The following is a 13542-nucleotide window of genomic DNA, read 5'->3' on the forward strand; positions in this document are numbered from 1 at the left end:
CCCAGCTGGCCAAGGACCTCGTGCATCCCTCCCTGGAGGACGAGAAGAGAAAGCACAAAAAGAAGCGTCTGGTGCAGAGCCCCAACTCCTACTTCATGGATGTGAAATGTCCGGGTAAGTATTTAAAATGTTTACGCCTTGCAGAGGGAGCGAAACTAATTTTGAGTGCTGTTCATCCTCATAAAACAGCTGCTTATTATATATATGTATTAGATATCTTATATACATTTTTAATATTTTTTTTTAATTTAAGTTTGGTTTATCTGTTCTATAAAGCTTTGTGTTTTCAACCTTTTTCAAAAGTTAATGTAAACAATGAGCTTTTTATTTTTTCTGGAGGTCTGGTGTGAGGTTTTTCTTGTTTTTTTTTTTCCTTTATAAAACTCTTACAAGTAAGGAAAAAACCAACCCCCTGGATTTGCATGTATACAAAGTGAGATTAAATGGGTGCCTTAAAGCATCCGCAGCACAAGTTTCAAGTAGAAGACAGCCTTAAAGATTAAATCCTTTACAAGTTTTCTCTCTCCAAAAATTCCTCTTGGCTAATTAGAAGTATTTTTCAGGGGGAAAAATTGAAAAGCAGTGAAAATCCCTTTTTTTAAGCCATGTATAAGTGATTTCATTCTTTCTTAAGTCATGGAATTTGTAAGTTGTAGACAAAAGCGTTGCATGAGGAATTAGTGAAGTTCCTCTGTGCAAGTCTTCTGATTTAAATGTCATGTTGGCTTTACAGAATGCAAGCCAGCACCTGCCTTACCGGTACCAATGATTAAACAGAAAGCAAACACAGGTTGGAACAGCAGTGTTTGCATTCACAGCTGCCAGACTTTGTCAACAGCAGTGTTCTCCTGTTACAAGTTAAATATTTCTCTGGGTAGAAGTGGTTTTTTTGTGTTCAGCTGAGAATGCTAATCCAGAACTGCTCCACTTCTTTGCAGGACACATATTACAGGCAAATTAGGCCTTGTCAGCCTTCAGGCTGTGTTGATTTTCGGATGGGAAGTACTAAGTTTCAGTTTCTGTGCTTTCCTGTGGTAAGGAAAAGCGGGTCCTTCAGCCCACAGCCGTGACGTGGTGTGTTGTGCAGTGAAACATGGGTGCATTTTTGGGCAGGTGTACTTGGAGTGTCTGACTGACACAATAAAACCATGCTAGAAATACCCGTGGAAAGTTCAATAATGCTGTTTTCCAGGATGCTACAAGATCACCACCGTGTTCAGCCACGCTCAGACAGTAGTTCTGTGTGTAGGGTGCTCAACTGTGCTCTGTCAGCCTACTGGGGGCAAAGCCAGGCTCACAGAAGGTAAGGGGCAACGTTAGACTGCCTAAATATTCCACTTATATAAATGCATTTTACAGCCTGAGAATATTTTAGCTTTGATTCTGGAAACTGATACTGGGACACTTTGCAAATGGCTTGGAGTTGGCCAGTAAATACATTGTTAATGGACCCCGAATTGGGAATTTTTCTTCAGATTCTTGTTTTTAAAAGGCAGCTAAGCAGCTACAATGTCATCAAACACACTTCATTTTAGGTGCCTTGACTTGTCATTTCCTTCAGCTTATGTAATAAAAGCTGCTGTTTAATTCTGAGCGATGTTTAGAGTGTTCAAAAGCACCACTGAAGGAGGAGGGTGCTTTTGGCAGCCTGAAGGGATTGTGTGCCACTGCTACTCTGGGTGGCTTGCCTGCTTGTTTTTAAACAGTAGTACTTAAGGCAGTTCCCTGGCTCACATTCCTTAATAAAAAATTGGTTTGTATAAATTATGAGGGAACAAATAACCACTGATAATTATATACAGATAACTGGTATAACACCAGTATCTTGAAATGTACTGGAATCACTTCAGGGTTTAAAAAAAATTAAAAACCAAATCCAGATTTCATTCATTTCTTGTTTAAAGGACAAAAGGTAAACATATATACAAATTACATATAGGGGGTGCTTATACCATGGGCTACTACACAGGGGTAGGGTAAATGAGGACAGAATAGCTGAGGTCAGACTGTGGAGCAGTTGAAAAGGTAGCAACACACCCAGCAGCTTTTTCAGTGTGGGGTTTGTATCACTGAGGAATGGGACAGTAGAGTGACATTTTAAAAGGCCTCTGGAAGAAATAGTACACCTTGGTCTTATTTTAAGATGAATTATATGACAGCCACGTTGTTCTGGTTGAGCTAAAGACAACTTATAGTGCTAAATCTTCACCTCTTGTACATGAAATTTGAATTTGCTGGATCAGTTTCCCTACTTACATTGGATGGACAGTTTTTCAAGGCAGTCTAACAGTTTAAGGACTATTCATATCTATACTATGTGTTTCCTTTACAGGCTGTTCATTTAGAAGAAAGCAACACTGAACACTTCAAGCATGTGTGTTTGGATCTGTGTTCCTGAAAGCCTTACCAGTTTAAAAATGCCTGTTCCTACAACAATGTAATTATGATTGATTTTGTAAAAATTACCTGCTATTGCTGACTAATCTGCTGCAATCTCTTTTTCAATAAATGATTTGAAGTGCAGGTTTTTCCTGTAAGTTTGCAGACAACTGAGCTCTATTTTTGTAATTTTACTTCCAAACAGTGGTAAAAGCCTTGGACTTGGCTGCATCCTTCTCCTTGTTAATCATCAACTACAGCAATGTAATGCATATAGTGACAGAATCTGCTCTAAGAATGCATTTTGTATATTTTATTACTGCAGCTGCCCTAAGTGCAAGGGTTGTGGAAGCTGGATAGATTTAAAATGGCTCCTTTGCTTTCAGTGTAATCCCTTCACCGTGTTGGGTAACATGGTGATAAATAAAAATGTGAAGTTACTCACCTGTGTTCAGCTGTTTCTCTGGAATGCATGGGTTTTCCCTCCCTCTGGTTTGGTCTCTAGACTGCATTTGGAATTCTACACTGAGATTTCTATACACAAAAAAAATAAAGGAGTCTTTTGCAAAACCCTGAAAGCACTCAGGATAGAGAAGGCATAAGGTATATGAGCAGCAGTAAGTCAGAACTACACTAAGAGCTGTGAGTGGCATCTAGTCATTAAAAAACCTGCATCTTTTCAGTATTAAATACTGACAGTAAATAATTAAATAATAAAGAAACAGGGGGTTAATTAGTTTTTAAAAGCCAGGCCTTTCTAAATGGCTGTCAAAAATGGGTTTTGTTTTTAACCATGAGAAAACATTAAAATCTTGCATGTATCTTACTTAACAAAATAATATCTCAAGTTTTGCATCAACATCTCTTTCAAAGGATCAGGTGTCTTGGTGAGCTAATTATTGTTGGGAATTTCTATTTAACCAGTATTCTTTTTATGACTTTTAAAATTTGTACATTTCTAGTCAATAAAAAAAACCCCAACAAAACCTGATGTAACAAGTAGTTGCATTTGCAAGGTAAGTTTTATTTCTGTTATTTCAAACAGTGAACACTTGTAATTACCAGATTCAAAAAGTAGGTGTTTGCTACAGAAACAGATATACCAATGGCATATACATGTCTTCTAAGGAAAGTACAGTTTTGTGTCAGTGCCATACCATGTTTGCACAATAAAGGTTGAAACACGAGTGAGTCTATCATGAAAGCTGCTCTTAATTGACCAGTTTGCCACATGTAAAGCCAGTCCATCCAATAACTGGTTTCAGAACAAAGATCAAAGCAGCACTGTTAGTTCAGTTGTGACCTGAATACAGATGCTAAGGCCAGACTGATTCCTAACCTCCCACATCCCTGCCTTCTCTTCCTCTACCCCAAAAGGGAGGAACTCATGATTTAGTAAACAGCACAGCAGAGAATGTCAGTGACCCATTTTGTTCTAGGCACTGGAAGATGAAATACAGACATCATGGCATCTCCAGCACTGCCCATGTGACAACAGAGGCTTTTTAAAAGCCTTAAGTTACAGGAGGTACAGTACAAACAACATGGTATGCATATAAAAAACTGGTGGCTAAACATTCTGTATGGGGAGTGAGACACTATCAGTGATCTCCTGGTGGTAGAAATGCCTTAGTTCTTACCATTATTCATTTTCATACTTCAGATATTTACATTTATTAGTGTTTCATCACATGCAGACAAGGATAAACCTACACCTTCCACATTCTAAATCTTTGTCTAAACCCACACACAACAGCCAGAGAGTGAAACTTGTTTTCTCCCAAGTGTGCAAAATTCTTTTCAAAAATAAATACCATTTGCAAACGGGTGCCTCATACAAGCCAAATATGTTATGAATCCTAAAACAAGTGTTACTTTTCAGATTTTCTATATTCCAAACATTTTGTGTGGTCTATTTCTATTCATGTTCTTGAACATGAAAACGAGTAACTCAGAGCTTTTTATTCTCATGCCCTGTGTAAAACAAGCAGTGGCTTCTGCTGCTGCAGGTTTACCAGGCAGTAGGTGCTCAAGAGTGGGGAGGGAAAAAAAGCTGCTGTTGTAGAAGATGCTCACCTCCAGTCCTTCTGTATTGGAACTGTCAGACACCCAGATTTCAGTGGAAGGGGAGATAATTTATTGCCTGGCCAATGAAAGCTCATTCAGAAGAGTTCTCTCTGTTTCTTTACTGATTGGATATTCTTGAGATAAAGACAATTATTAATGACATTATTAATGAATAAAAAAGTGAAGTTTTGGTGAGTGGGCCAGAAACCCCAAGCAAATGGTTTAGGTATAAGCTTTGACTGTTTTAAGGCACAAGAATGATTAAATTATGAAGAGTAAACTAAAACAGTCCTACTAGCTTCAATTAAAAATGTAGGTAAACCACTGACCCCTCAAAATATTAAATTTCTTGTTTTGTCAGTCTTGGGTGATAAATGTTACCACAAGCACCCTGGGAACAGAGGTGGCAGCAGAATGTTCATCACAGGGCAGGTAACAACTATGAAGTCAATACTAAAAGCACTAACTTGGGAAAGAGGCAGGTAGAGCTATTTTCTGCTAGCTGTTATCCAAGACATCTTGTTCCCTAAATTCAGAGAAGCAGAGCTGCAAAAGAGTGCAGGAAAGTAAGTACTGGAAGATATTTTGTGACAAGATACTTTATTTTGTCTCAGCCTGGAAATACTGTGTGATGTAACTGCAGGGGAAGTGAGCTGGGGATTAATTTTCGAGACAAAATTTTGGAGATCTTATGTTACTATATTCCCATAGTAAAATTAAAGATTAGAGAATCTCACACCTCAAGTGCTGTGTCCAGTTCTGGGCCCCTCAGTTCAACAAAGACATTGAGGGGCTGGAGTGAGTCCAGGGAAGGGCAATGGAGCTGGGGAAGGGTCTGGAGCACAAGGCTCATGAGGAGCAGCTGAGGGAGCTGGGGGGGCTCAGTCTGGAGAGGAGGAGGCTCAGGGGGGACCTTCTCACTCTCTACAACTCCCTGACAGGAGGGGGGAGCCAGGTGGGAGTTGGGCTCTGCCCCCAGGGAACCAGCAATAGAACAAGAGGAAATGGCTTCAAGCTACAGCAGGGGAGGGTGAGGTTGGACATCAGGAAGAATTTCTTCACTGAAAGGGTGGTCAGGCATGGGAAGGGGCTGCCCAGGGAGGGGGTGGAGTCCCCATCCCTGGAGGTGTCCAAAGAATGAATTGGATGAAGCACAGAGGCTCTGATCCAGTTGCCAGGGTGGTGCTCAGCCACAGGTTGGACTCTATGACATTGGAGGTCTTTTCCAACCTTACTGATCCTGTGATTCTACAAAAATGCTTCTTTGGAACACATCATTTAATCATTCATTTCTTTTTCAGCCTTGGGCCAAAGTAACTCCTTGAGGCAGACCTCCAAATGGAGCAAGGATGGTTTTCAAAAAAACCTCTCAAAAGTCTGTGAGACTTCTACTACTGGCTTCAAGAATGGGCTTTACATTTTATTGAGTTCCTAATTCCTGTGTGTAAACGAATATTTACCTTACAGAATAGAGTACCATTTCTGGCTACCAAGTTAGCATGTGCATCATTCAAAAACAAAGGGACAGTTTGGCAGCTCACCATGTTGTGCCATGTGGGTGTATTTGACTGTAGAAATAATCCCCTTATTGCACAGTAAACTATTTTCACACAGTCTCTATGTCCAATAAAAATGGATGAGAGAACATCTGAAAAACAAAAGGATTTGTACTTACATTGCTCTAGCTTCATTCTTTCCTAATTCTTAACAATCCACAGCTCTGACAAAAGCCTGCTTCTGGTATAAATCTGCATTCTGGAGGTAGCATCAAGGTTTGGGTTTTGTTGGTTTTTTTTAAGCAAATAAGAAATGTGCTATGGGAAAACAAAAATCAACAGTGAAACCCTTTTTCTTTCAAAAGTCATACTGAACAGTTTTGGCAGGCTGGAACTGTGAGAATAACAAATAACATCTTTGTGTGCTCAAAGCAAGGTGTGAAGTTTTTCAAAAGGCAGATAAGTTTTTGTACTACTTAGTGCAAAAAACAATGCTAGTTTTTTTTTTTAATCTTGGTCAAGTGTTTCACTAGTTGATAAAAATAACCTGCTAATATAATGATACTTACACATGTACCAGAGGAAGTCAAACTTGACTGTTACATTCTCCTTTTCTGTAAGTTAGGAACGTCCCTGAGAGATGAATTCCAGTTACATGTAAGCTTAGCACCATTAGCAGAGGTTAATTAAGTGAATTTTTGATGCTTTTTCTTCCCATATTCTCAGTGATCTCGGAGCCCAATTACACCTTCTCCCTTTATTGTTGCTGTTCAGTACAGTGAGTTTGTTACACACTGCCCAGGTTTCAGTCTGTGCACTGTGCCTGTTTCTCCCTGTCGAACTCCCTGGCAATCTTCAAGGCAGTGCTGTTGAGTGACACCGACTGCATGTTGCAGACAATGGTGACAATCACTCCTCTGGGCGGAGCACCCCCGGCCCCGGGGCCCAGCTCCTCAGGCAGGATGAGGAGGACACTGCTTGCCCCCACTGCCCCCCCTGTGTGGGATGCATAGTGTCTCTGCTGCCTGCAGCAGCCACACAGCTGCTGCTTCTCCACCACAGCCCAAGCCATGGCGTACTTGCCGTCCCTGTCCCACGACACCTCCGTTCTTGGCACCGGGGTCCACATCATGGACACTGTGCCCGGCTTGAGGTACCCAGGGAGGAGTTTGCCAGCGCTGCTTTTAAACTGTCCAGCTTGGTAACTGTACAACAAGGCATTTCCAAACTTCAGGAGGTCCCCCACTGAGGACAGAAAGCCACCACCAGCCCACTTGTAGGAGTTGTCCACGTAGGGTGCGTTGACCAGCCGACCCTTTTTGTTGTAAACATAACACCTACAAACCAAGAACATTCAACTTGTCACTCTCAGGGGCTGTGCACAACGATTTTAAGCTGCCCTACCTTGAAAGAGCAAACTGAGCATGAATTAGCTTGTTGAGACTTTTTTAAAATATATTTTTCTTGTATATATTTATTGCAGAAAAATCAACGAGAAATTCAGACAGGAAAACAAAAATTAAGGTGACTTCTTTGGTTAGCAGCTTGGTTTCAATACCAGTACTAATCCTATTTACTCTTAGAATAAAGGCAATATACAAATAAGATATAACAGAAATCAATAGATCAGCCAACAGAGATTTCTTGTTAAATCCCTGTACTAGATCTGAAGCGGTTTAAAGAAAGAGGAATTCTACAACAACAGATAATCAGACACTGAGCTGAAATGTCACTGCAGCCTTGGGTGACTGCTCTGACTGATTCCCCCCACTGCCCCATTCTGGCTGCCATACTCTACAACAAAGCAAGAAGCATGAAGGAGTCTTGCAAAACACAAATTAGAAACTGCCAACCAGAACTGCAGAATGAAACTATGAGGAACAACACAACAGCAGTGCAGAATGAGTTATGCTTTTGAAAGAAACAGTCCAATCATGCCTTGATTCATTCCATGCAACACACGAGAAGGAATGTTGAATAAATAGATAACCCACTGAATTTCAACCTTTGGTCTTCAGACCACATAAGGTCTGTGTACTACTTGGAAAGTTCTGAAAAGGAACAAACCTATCTGGCATGCACTTATATTGGAAGGATTTTGGGAAACTTCTGAAAGTTATAATATTGAAAATCAGAGGTTGAAGCAAAGAGAGGTGAATGGTCCAAGATCCAAGACAATCATCAGCTCTGCCAGTGATTCAGTATCTCGTTGCCCCCACAGTGAGTGTTTTGATCACAAAAAACCCTGTTACAAAGGCACTGAAATGCCTGCCTTACACCTCTAAAGGATCCAGAACATGGATTTTTAAACATTTTCCGATCAGTTAAATATAGTATAACCAAACCATTAAACAAACCTCAGCATGGCAATACATTCTGTTTTGAGGCATCAAGCTACTTTGTGGAAGCAAACCCATCACATCAGCATCTCAGTTCTGCCTAACAATTAGTAGCCCAAAAAAGACCCTCAGAACAGAACCTGTCCCAATTCTTTCATTCCTAGCATATTTCAGTTTATAAAAGGATTAATATATGCACATGTTTAATAAACTTCACTGTACAAGCTTGATAATTTATGAGAACATCATGAGCATCCAGATGAGCTTCTGAGCCTCTAGCCAGAGAGCCTCTGAAATTTAGCAAGCAAACTAAATATCACCACAAAGCACTTAGAATGCAGCAGTAAAGCTGCCCCTGAGCAATTAAAAATGCTTTGTGTCTATGTGTCCACACACACACTCTGAATACACACTTGTATGTGAGTGCCATAAACCTCAGATTCAACATGGTCATCACTCTTTGAGAGCATTTGAGAAGCCAAACTTTTAAAAAGTTTTGAGTCTCATTTCCATGAGACTTTTACCACAAACTGCTTGGCCATTCAATGGAATTCTTGTCCCAAATTTAACAGGTGAGTCAATAATCGATTTCAGAGCCCAGATGGGAAGGTCAATAAAATATCAGAGAGAGACAGACAAGAAACTCCAGCCTTACCCACTATACTGGAATGGATTATCCAGTTACATAGATTTCTCTGGGTTTGTTGTTGTGTGGGTGGAGTTTTTTTCTTTGTTTGGGTTTTTTGGGTTTTGTTTGTTTAGAGATTTGTGTGTGTGTGTGCTTTTTCCGTGTTAAATTAATTAAAAAATCAATTGGTAGAGCACGTTCTGTGTTAAACAGAATTTTAATTCTGGTCAAAATTGATAATGCAATTTGATTCATGAAAACCCTGTGTTATTGTGAGACTATTACAATTCCATGGAACTCTTAAAATGCCAGTATATTAAGCAAACCAAGACAACTCTAATTTCCAATATAAACTCCTAGTTGCTCCTTATTTTACTGTATTTACATTTAGGTGCTCATTTGTACCCAAAGTAAATGTAAACTTCCAAGACACTCCTCCCACTTCCCCCATATTTACTCTTATAACAGGAAATACTTATTTCCTACTCTAATTTTACACACTAATTACAGAACCAATGCCATGGTATTGGAAGCAGCTCCATGACTAACTTTGAGATAACATACAACAGTTCATTTAAAAATCTGGAAAAAAATTTTCACACATTCTTAATTCAGTTGGCTTAATAAAAGCAGAAAGAGCAACAGTTGTTGGGGGAAAAAGCAAGTTTCACCCTTGCTTACCTTGCTCTGTTATATATCATTGCTTCATTGTCATCCAGTACAGTGGACAGCATATCCAGATCATGAAACATTTTCAGCATATAGTCTGTAAATTTTTGTCCTGAAGCTCTCTCCACAACAGCACTTAAGAGAGTAAAGCCATATGTGGAGTACAAGAACTGACTGCCTTGAAGAAACACAATGAGAAAGGGAAAAAACCCCATTAATGGCGTGATGTTTAAATGGAATCACAGCTATATGTAGGAATGAATAATCAATTAAAAGCTTACCTCTCCACCCTCATTTTAATATCACACGAATCACAAGTTTATGACACTAAACCCCAGGAAATTCTGTACTGCAGAACAGAGCAAACCCCCCCCACAAACACTCATTACTGGACTCCCCCATCCTCATAACACGTAAAACTATTTGAAACAAATGTCTCACCAGAAGAGCACACTTTGGTCTAAATTAATAGAAACTCACCTGGTTTAAAGAATAAAGGATCATTTTTAAATATCTTCAGTGATTCAATCACACTTTCAAATTTTTCCTTCAAATAATACTCTTCCAGCTCAAACTCCTTATCCCTCCTGCCAGGTTTGGAGTTCCGGCCTCTCGTCTCACCGTCGTGCTCTTTCCTGGGTTTGGCAGAATCAGTTTTTTCAATCCCTTTGCCTTCTCTTTGTTCTTTATCCTGATGGGGTTTTGTTGGCTTCAGTGCTCTGTTTGCCTTTTCCTTTTCTTCTTTTACTTTTGCAATATCCTTTTCATAGTGACGAATCCCACTCAGGTGTGAAACCAACAGTCTTGTCGTAATAGTGACCTGGGACACAGGAGAATGTGAGCTCCCTTAATTAAAACATATGCACCAAAATCACCAAATGAGTTAAATTCACCATGACAAGGAACAGACAAAGGTGTAAGACCTTTCAAACATCATGTATTAAATTCAGTAAAAATATATACATATATATGCACACACTACACACTTGATGTAAAACTGAATTTTCAGCATTGCTTTTCTGAGCAGCAACATTAGTACTTGTCTAAATGATTTCAGTGTTTTACAGGAATAGGTCCAGATCCAGGCACCTGTACACAGACAGCTATGCAGAGACAGGAACAGAAATTAAAAAAAAAAACAACTTAATTAACTGTTACCAATAAACAATTACATACCTTTTCACCCTCGTAGACTTTTTCTGGAAATTCAGGGACATATTTCTGCACTGGAGCATCTAAATCCAATTTCCCCTCTTCCCACAGTTTAGCCACAGCCATCATGGTGAGACACTTGCTAATGCTGGCTATTCTCATGATGGTCTCTGGCTTACACAGGACACGGTTCTCCACGTCAGCATAGCCCAGACCTTTGGGAAAATGAAACACTCTGGTAGGTGCTTGGCATAGACACAGGCTGAATTAATTATTTGCAATGATTTACTGGCCTCTTAAATGTTTTTCCTCCAGCTAAACTGGGATATGAAGCATTGGACTATGCCAGCTCCTGCTCTAATTAAGTTAATAACTTTTTGTTGTAGTAGGAGTAGTTAATCAGAACCCATTGGATTAACCAGTGGCACCCCAAGTTACTGATTAAGACTACAACAAACCCAATGATAAATTAAATGGAAGATTAAGCCAAAATTTACACTCCTGAGGTCAAATATTCAATGTATAAAACCCAAAGAGACTAAATCTAGACTGTAAAGTAACTGAACAACAGTCATAAACACTCCTTTCATGAATTAATGATTGAAGCAGTAAAGGGTCTTATTTTATCAGTACACAAATTGAGAAAGGAAATCACTCACAAACTCACAGCAGTGACCTAAGCTGTAAAGCTTCACAAAACAGTGCTGTTACACACACTGCTTCAACATCACTCAGCATGACCTCAATTAAAGTACAGCTTAACAGTTTCTGTAACAGTGTTTTCCCAGGTAACCCCACAAGTCTGGTAGCATGAACTGGAATTAATAGAGCAGTATCAAAGTGCCATGCTAGGCTTCAGTTTGAGCCAGGTTTGAAGGAACTGTGCAAGTGATGCTGCAGCACAAAAAGCAACAAAATGCAGCAATGACATATTTGCAGTTTGCAGGACAAGCAAGTCCTGGGCACAATCAGTGCACACCTGTCTATATAAAACTGTAGTCTAACGATTAACTATTCAGAAAAAGTCCCAAATCTTGATACAATATAAGAAATAAAGAGCCATGCTAGTTGCCCAAGACCCTTTCTCTTACACAGTTGCTACCCAAGTGCTTGCACAGTGCTTGTGAGCACAGATGCTGTTCCCCTCAGGGAAAACACCTCCCAGACCTCACACCATTCCCACCAGTTTGGCCAGGAAGGAGGTTTAGTACCCTGGTCACAGAGCACAAACACCTCACACCTGCTGATGTCTTTCCCCCTTGAAGAAGGGGGGAGGAGACCCAAACAACCTGGAATTCTGCTGGAGCTGTGATCCCACCCCCAGCTGTCCCACAGCAGTGTTGTTCCCCGTGCAGCTGGGCACAGAAGGCTCTGCCCTGCCTTATGCTCCCACACCTAGTGGCATTTGCCTTGCTGCTGGATGTGGCACCCTGGTGACAAACCATGATCCTGGCACTCCTTCCCTCAGGCACTTCCCTACCTGTCAAGGAAGGGATTCTGCAGAGGTCTTATAAAAACTTCTGCTTTCATTGCCAGGTAATTTGAGACCAGAAAAACCTCTGATCTGAGAAAGTTTGTAATTAAGTTTTAGCACAAAATTCTCATTAGGGCACATTGCAAAAGGTACCAGAGGCTCTCCCAACCCACATCTGTCATGATGAAAGAGAAATTAAGCCCCATAATCAGCTTTATACACATGTAAAAGTTCATGCAACAACCAACTGTCTGAAGAAGGTTAGTGACAACTCACTTACAAAGATTTTTTTCTTCAAATTCTATAAAAGATAAAATGAAACATGTTGCCATTTACTACTATCATTTAAGTTGTAACCAACATATTGGGTTTTTGAAACTCATGAAAATGTTTCTGAAAACAGACACATGTTTTTAGGTTATTTTTTAACATCAAATGTCTACACGATAGGAGCAGTACTAACACACTCTACTTAAACCTAAACTGTGTAACCAGAAAAATCACTTGCAATTTCTGAAAGGATCACACCTGTTAAATCCCAGCACCTTCCCAGCAAAAATCTGCACCTCAGCCCACAGATGGGAGACAGGTCACCAAACGTGAGCCATTATTATTTTGACTATCCCTGTGGGGAGAACATTTCTTTACCTCCTAGATACAGTTCTACCAGACAAATTATCTGTTGATTGGAGTGTCTGAATTGTTCATTTTTAAAATGTTCATCAGCTCTCCACAACATGCACAACTACTCCCTCCATTCACTGACCTTCTGACCAGACTTCCTTTCCATCCACAGAAACTCCAACTATTATACCTGGGATTCCTGCTTCATCCTATCAAAAAAAGCCAGACAGAACACATTTAAAAGGATCTTTACAGTTAAAAACACCTCCACCCAAACCTTTAAACTGCAAGAGCAATCCTACAAATACACCTGTCCATTGTTGTTTCATTACAGTTAAAATTTTGTTATGTACCAGTTGGGCTGAACTGATACAAACTGCTTTTGCAATGCTGTCATTTTTATCCAGCCTCTGGGAAAAACACACCTAACAACAGTAACCACATAAATAATTTCTTTAATAATTCAATCCAATTAGGGAACAGGACATGTAAGAAGAACTGAACAGAAACAAAACATGACAGAGTTAATATGTAACAGGCAAACTGCATCACCTATTGGCAAGCAGGACTTCAAAGGAGCTTCGGCTGGATTTTCAAAGTAACTACAACGTACTTTTTAAACAGAATCCCAGATTATGCTGAGCTGGAAGGGACCCACAAGGACCATCCAGTCCAACCCTCAGCCCTGCACAGGCCCAGCCCCAAGAGTCACCC

At 40.1% G+C, this 13542-nt stretch overlaps 1 protein-coding gene across 1 annotated transcript in view; it reads left to right on the top strand.

The window, feature by feature from the left end:
• RPS27L (ribosomal protein S27 like) overlaps positions 1–2820 on the top strand; it is a 3991-nt gene extending 1171 nt beyond the window's left edge. The window contains exons 2-4 of the mRNA XM_029963144.1: positions 6–114; positions 1193–1303; positions 2333–2820. Coding sequence (XP_029819004.1) covers positions 6–114; positions 1193–1303; positions 2333–2361 — 249 coding nt within the window. The 3' untranslated portion in view covers positions 2362–2820. The remainder of the gene's footprint in view (positions 1–5; positions 115–1192; positions 1304–2332) is intronic.
• Positions 2821–13542: the final 10722 nt, after the last annotated feature.

This window comes from Manacus vitellinus, unplaced genomic scaffold (assembly GCF_001715985.3).
Source record: "Manacus vitellinus isolate BGI_N305 unplaced genomic scaffold, ASM171598v3 scaffold_53_pilon, whole genome shotgun sequence".
In the NCBI taxonomy this organism is placed as follows: Eukaryota; Metazoa; Chordata; class Aves; order Passeriformes; family Pipridae; genus Manacus; species Manacus vitellinus.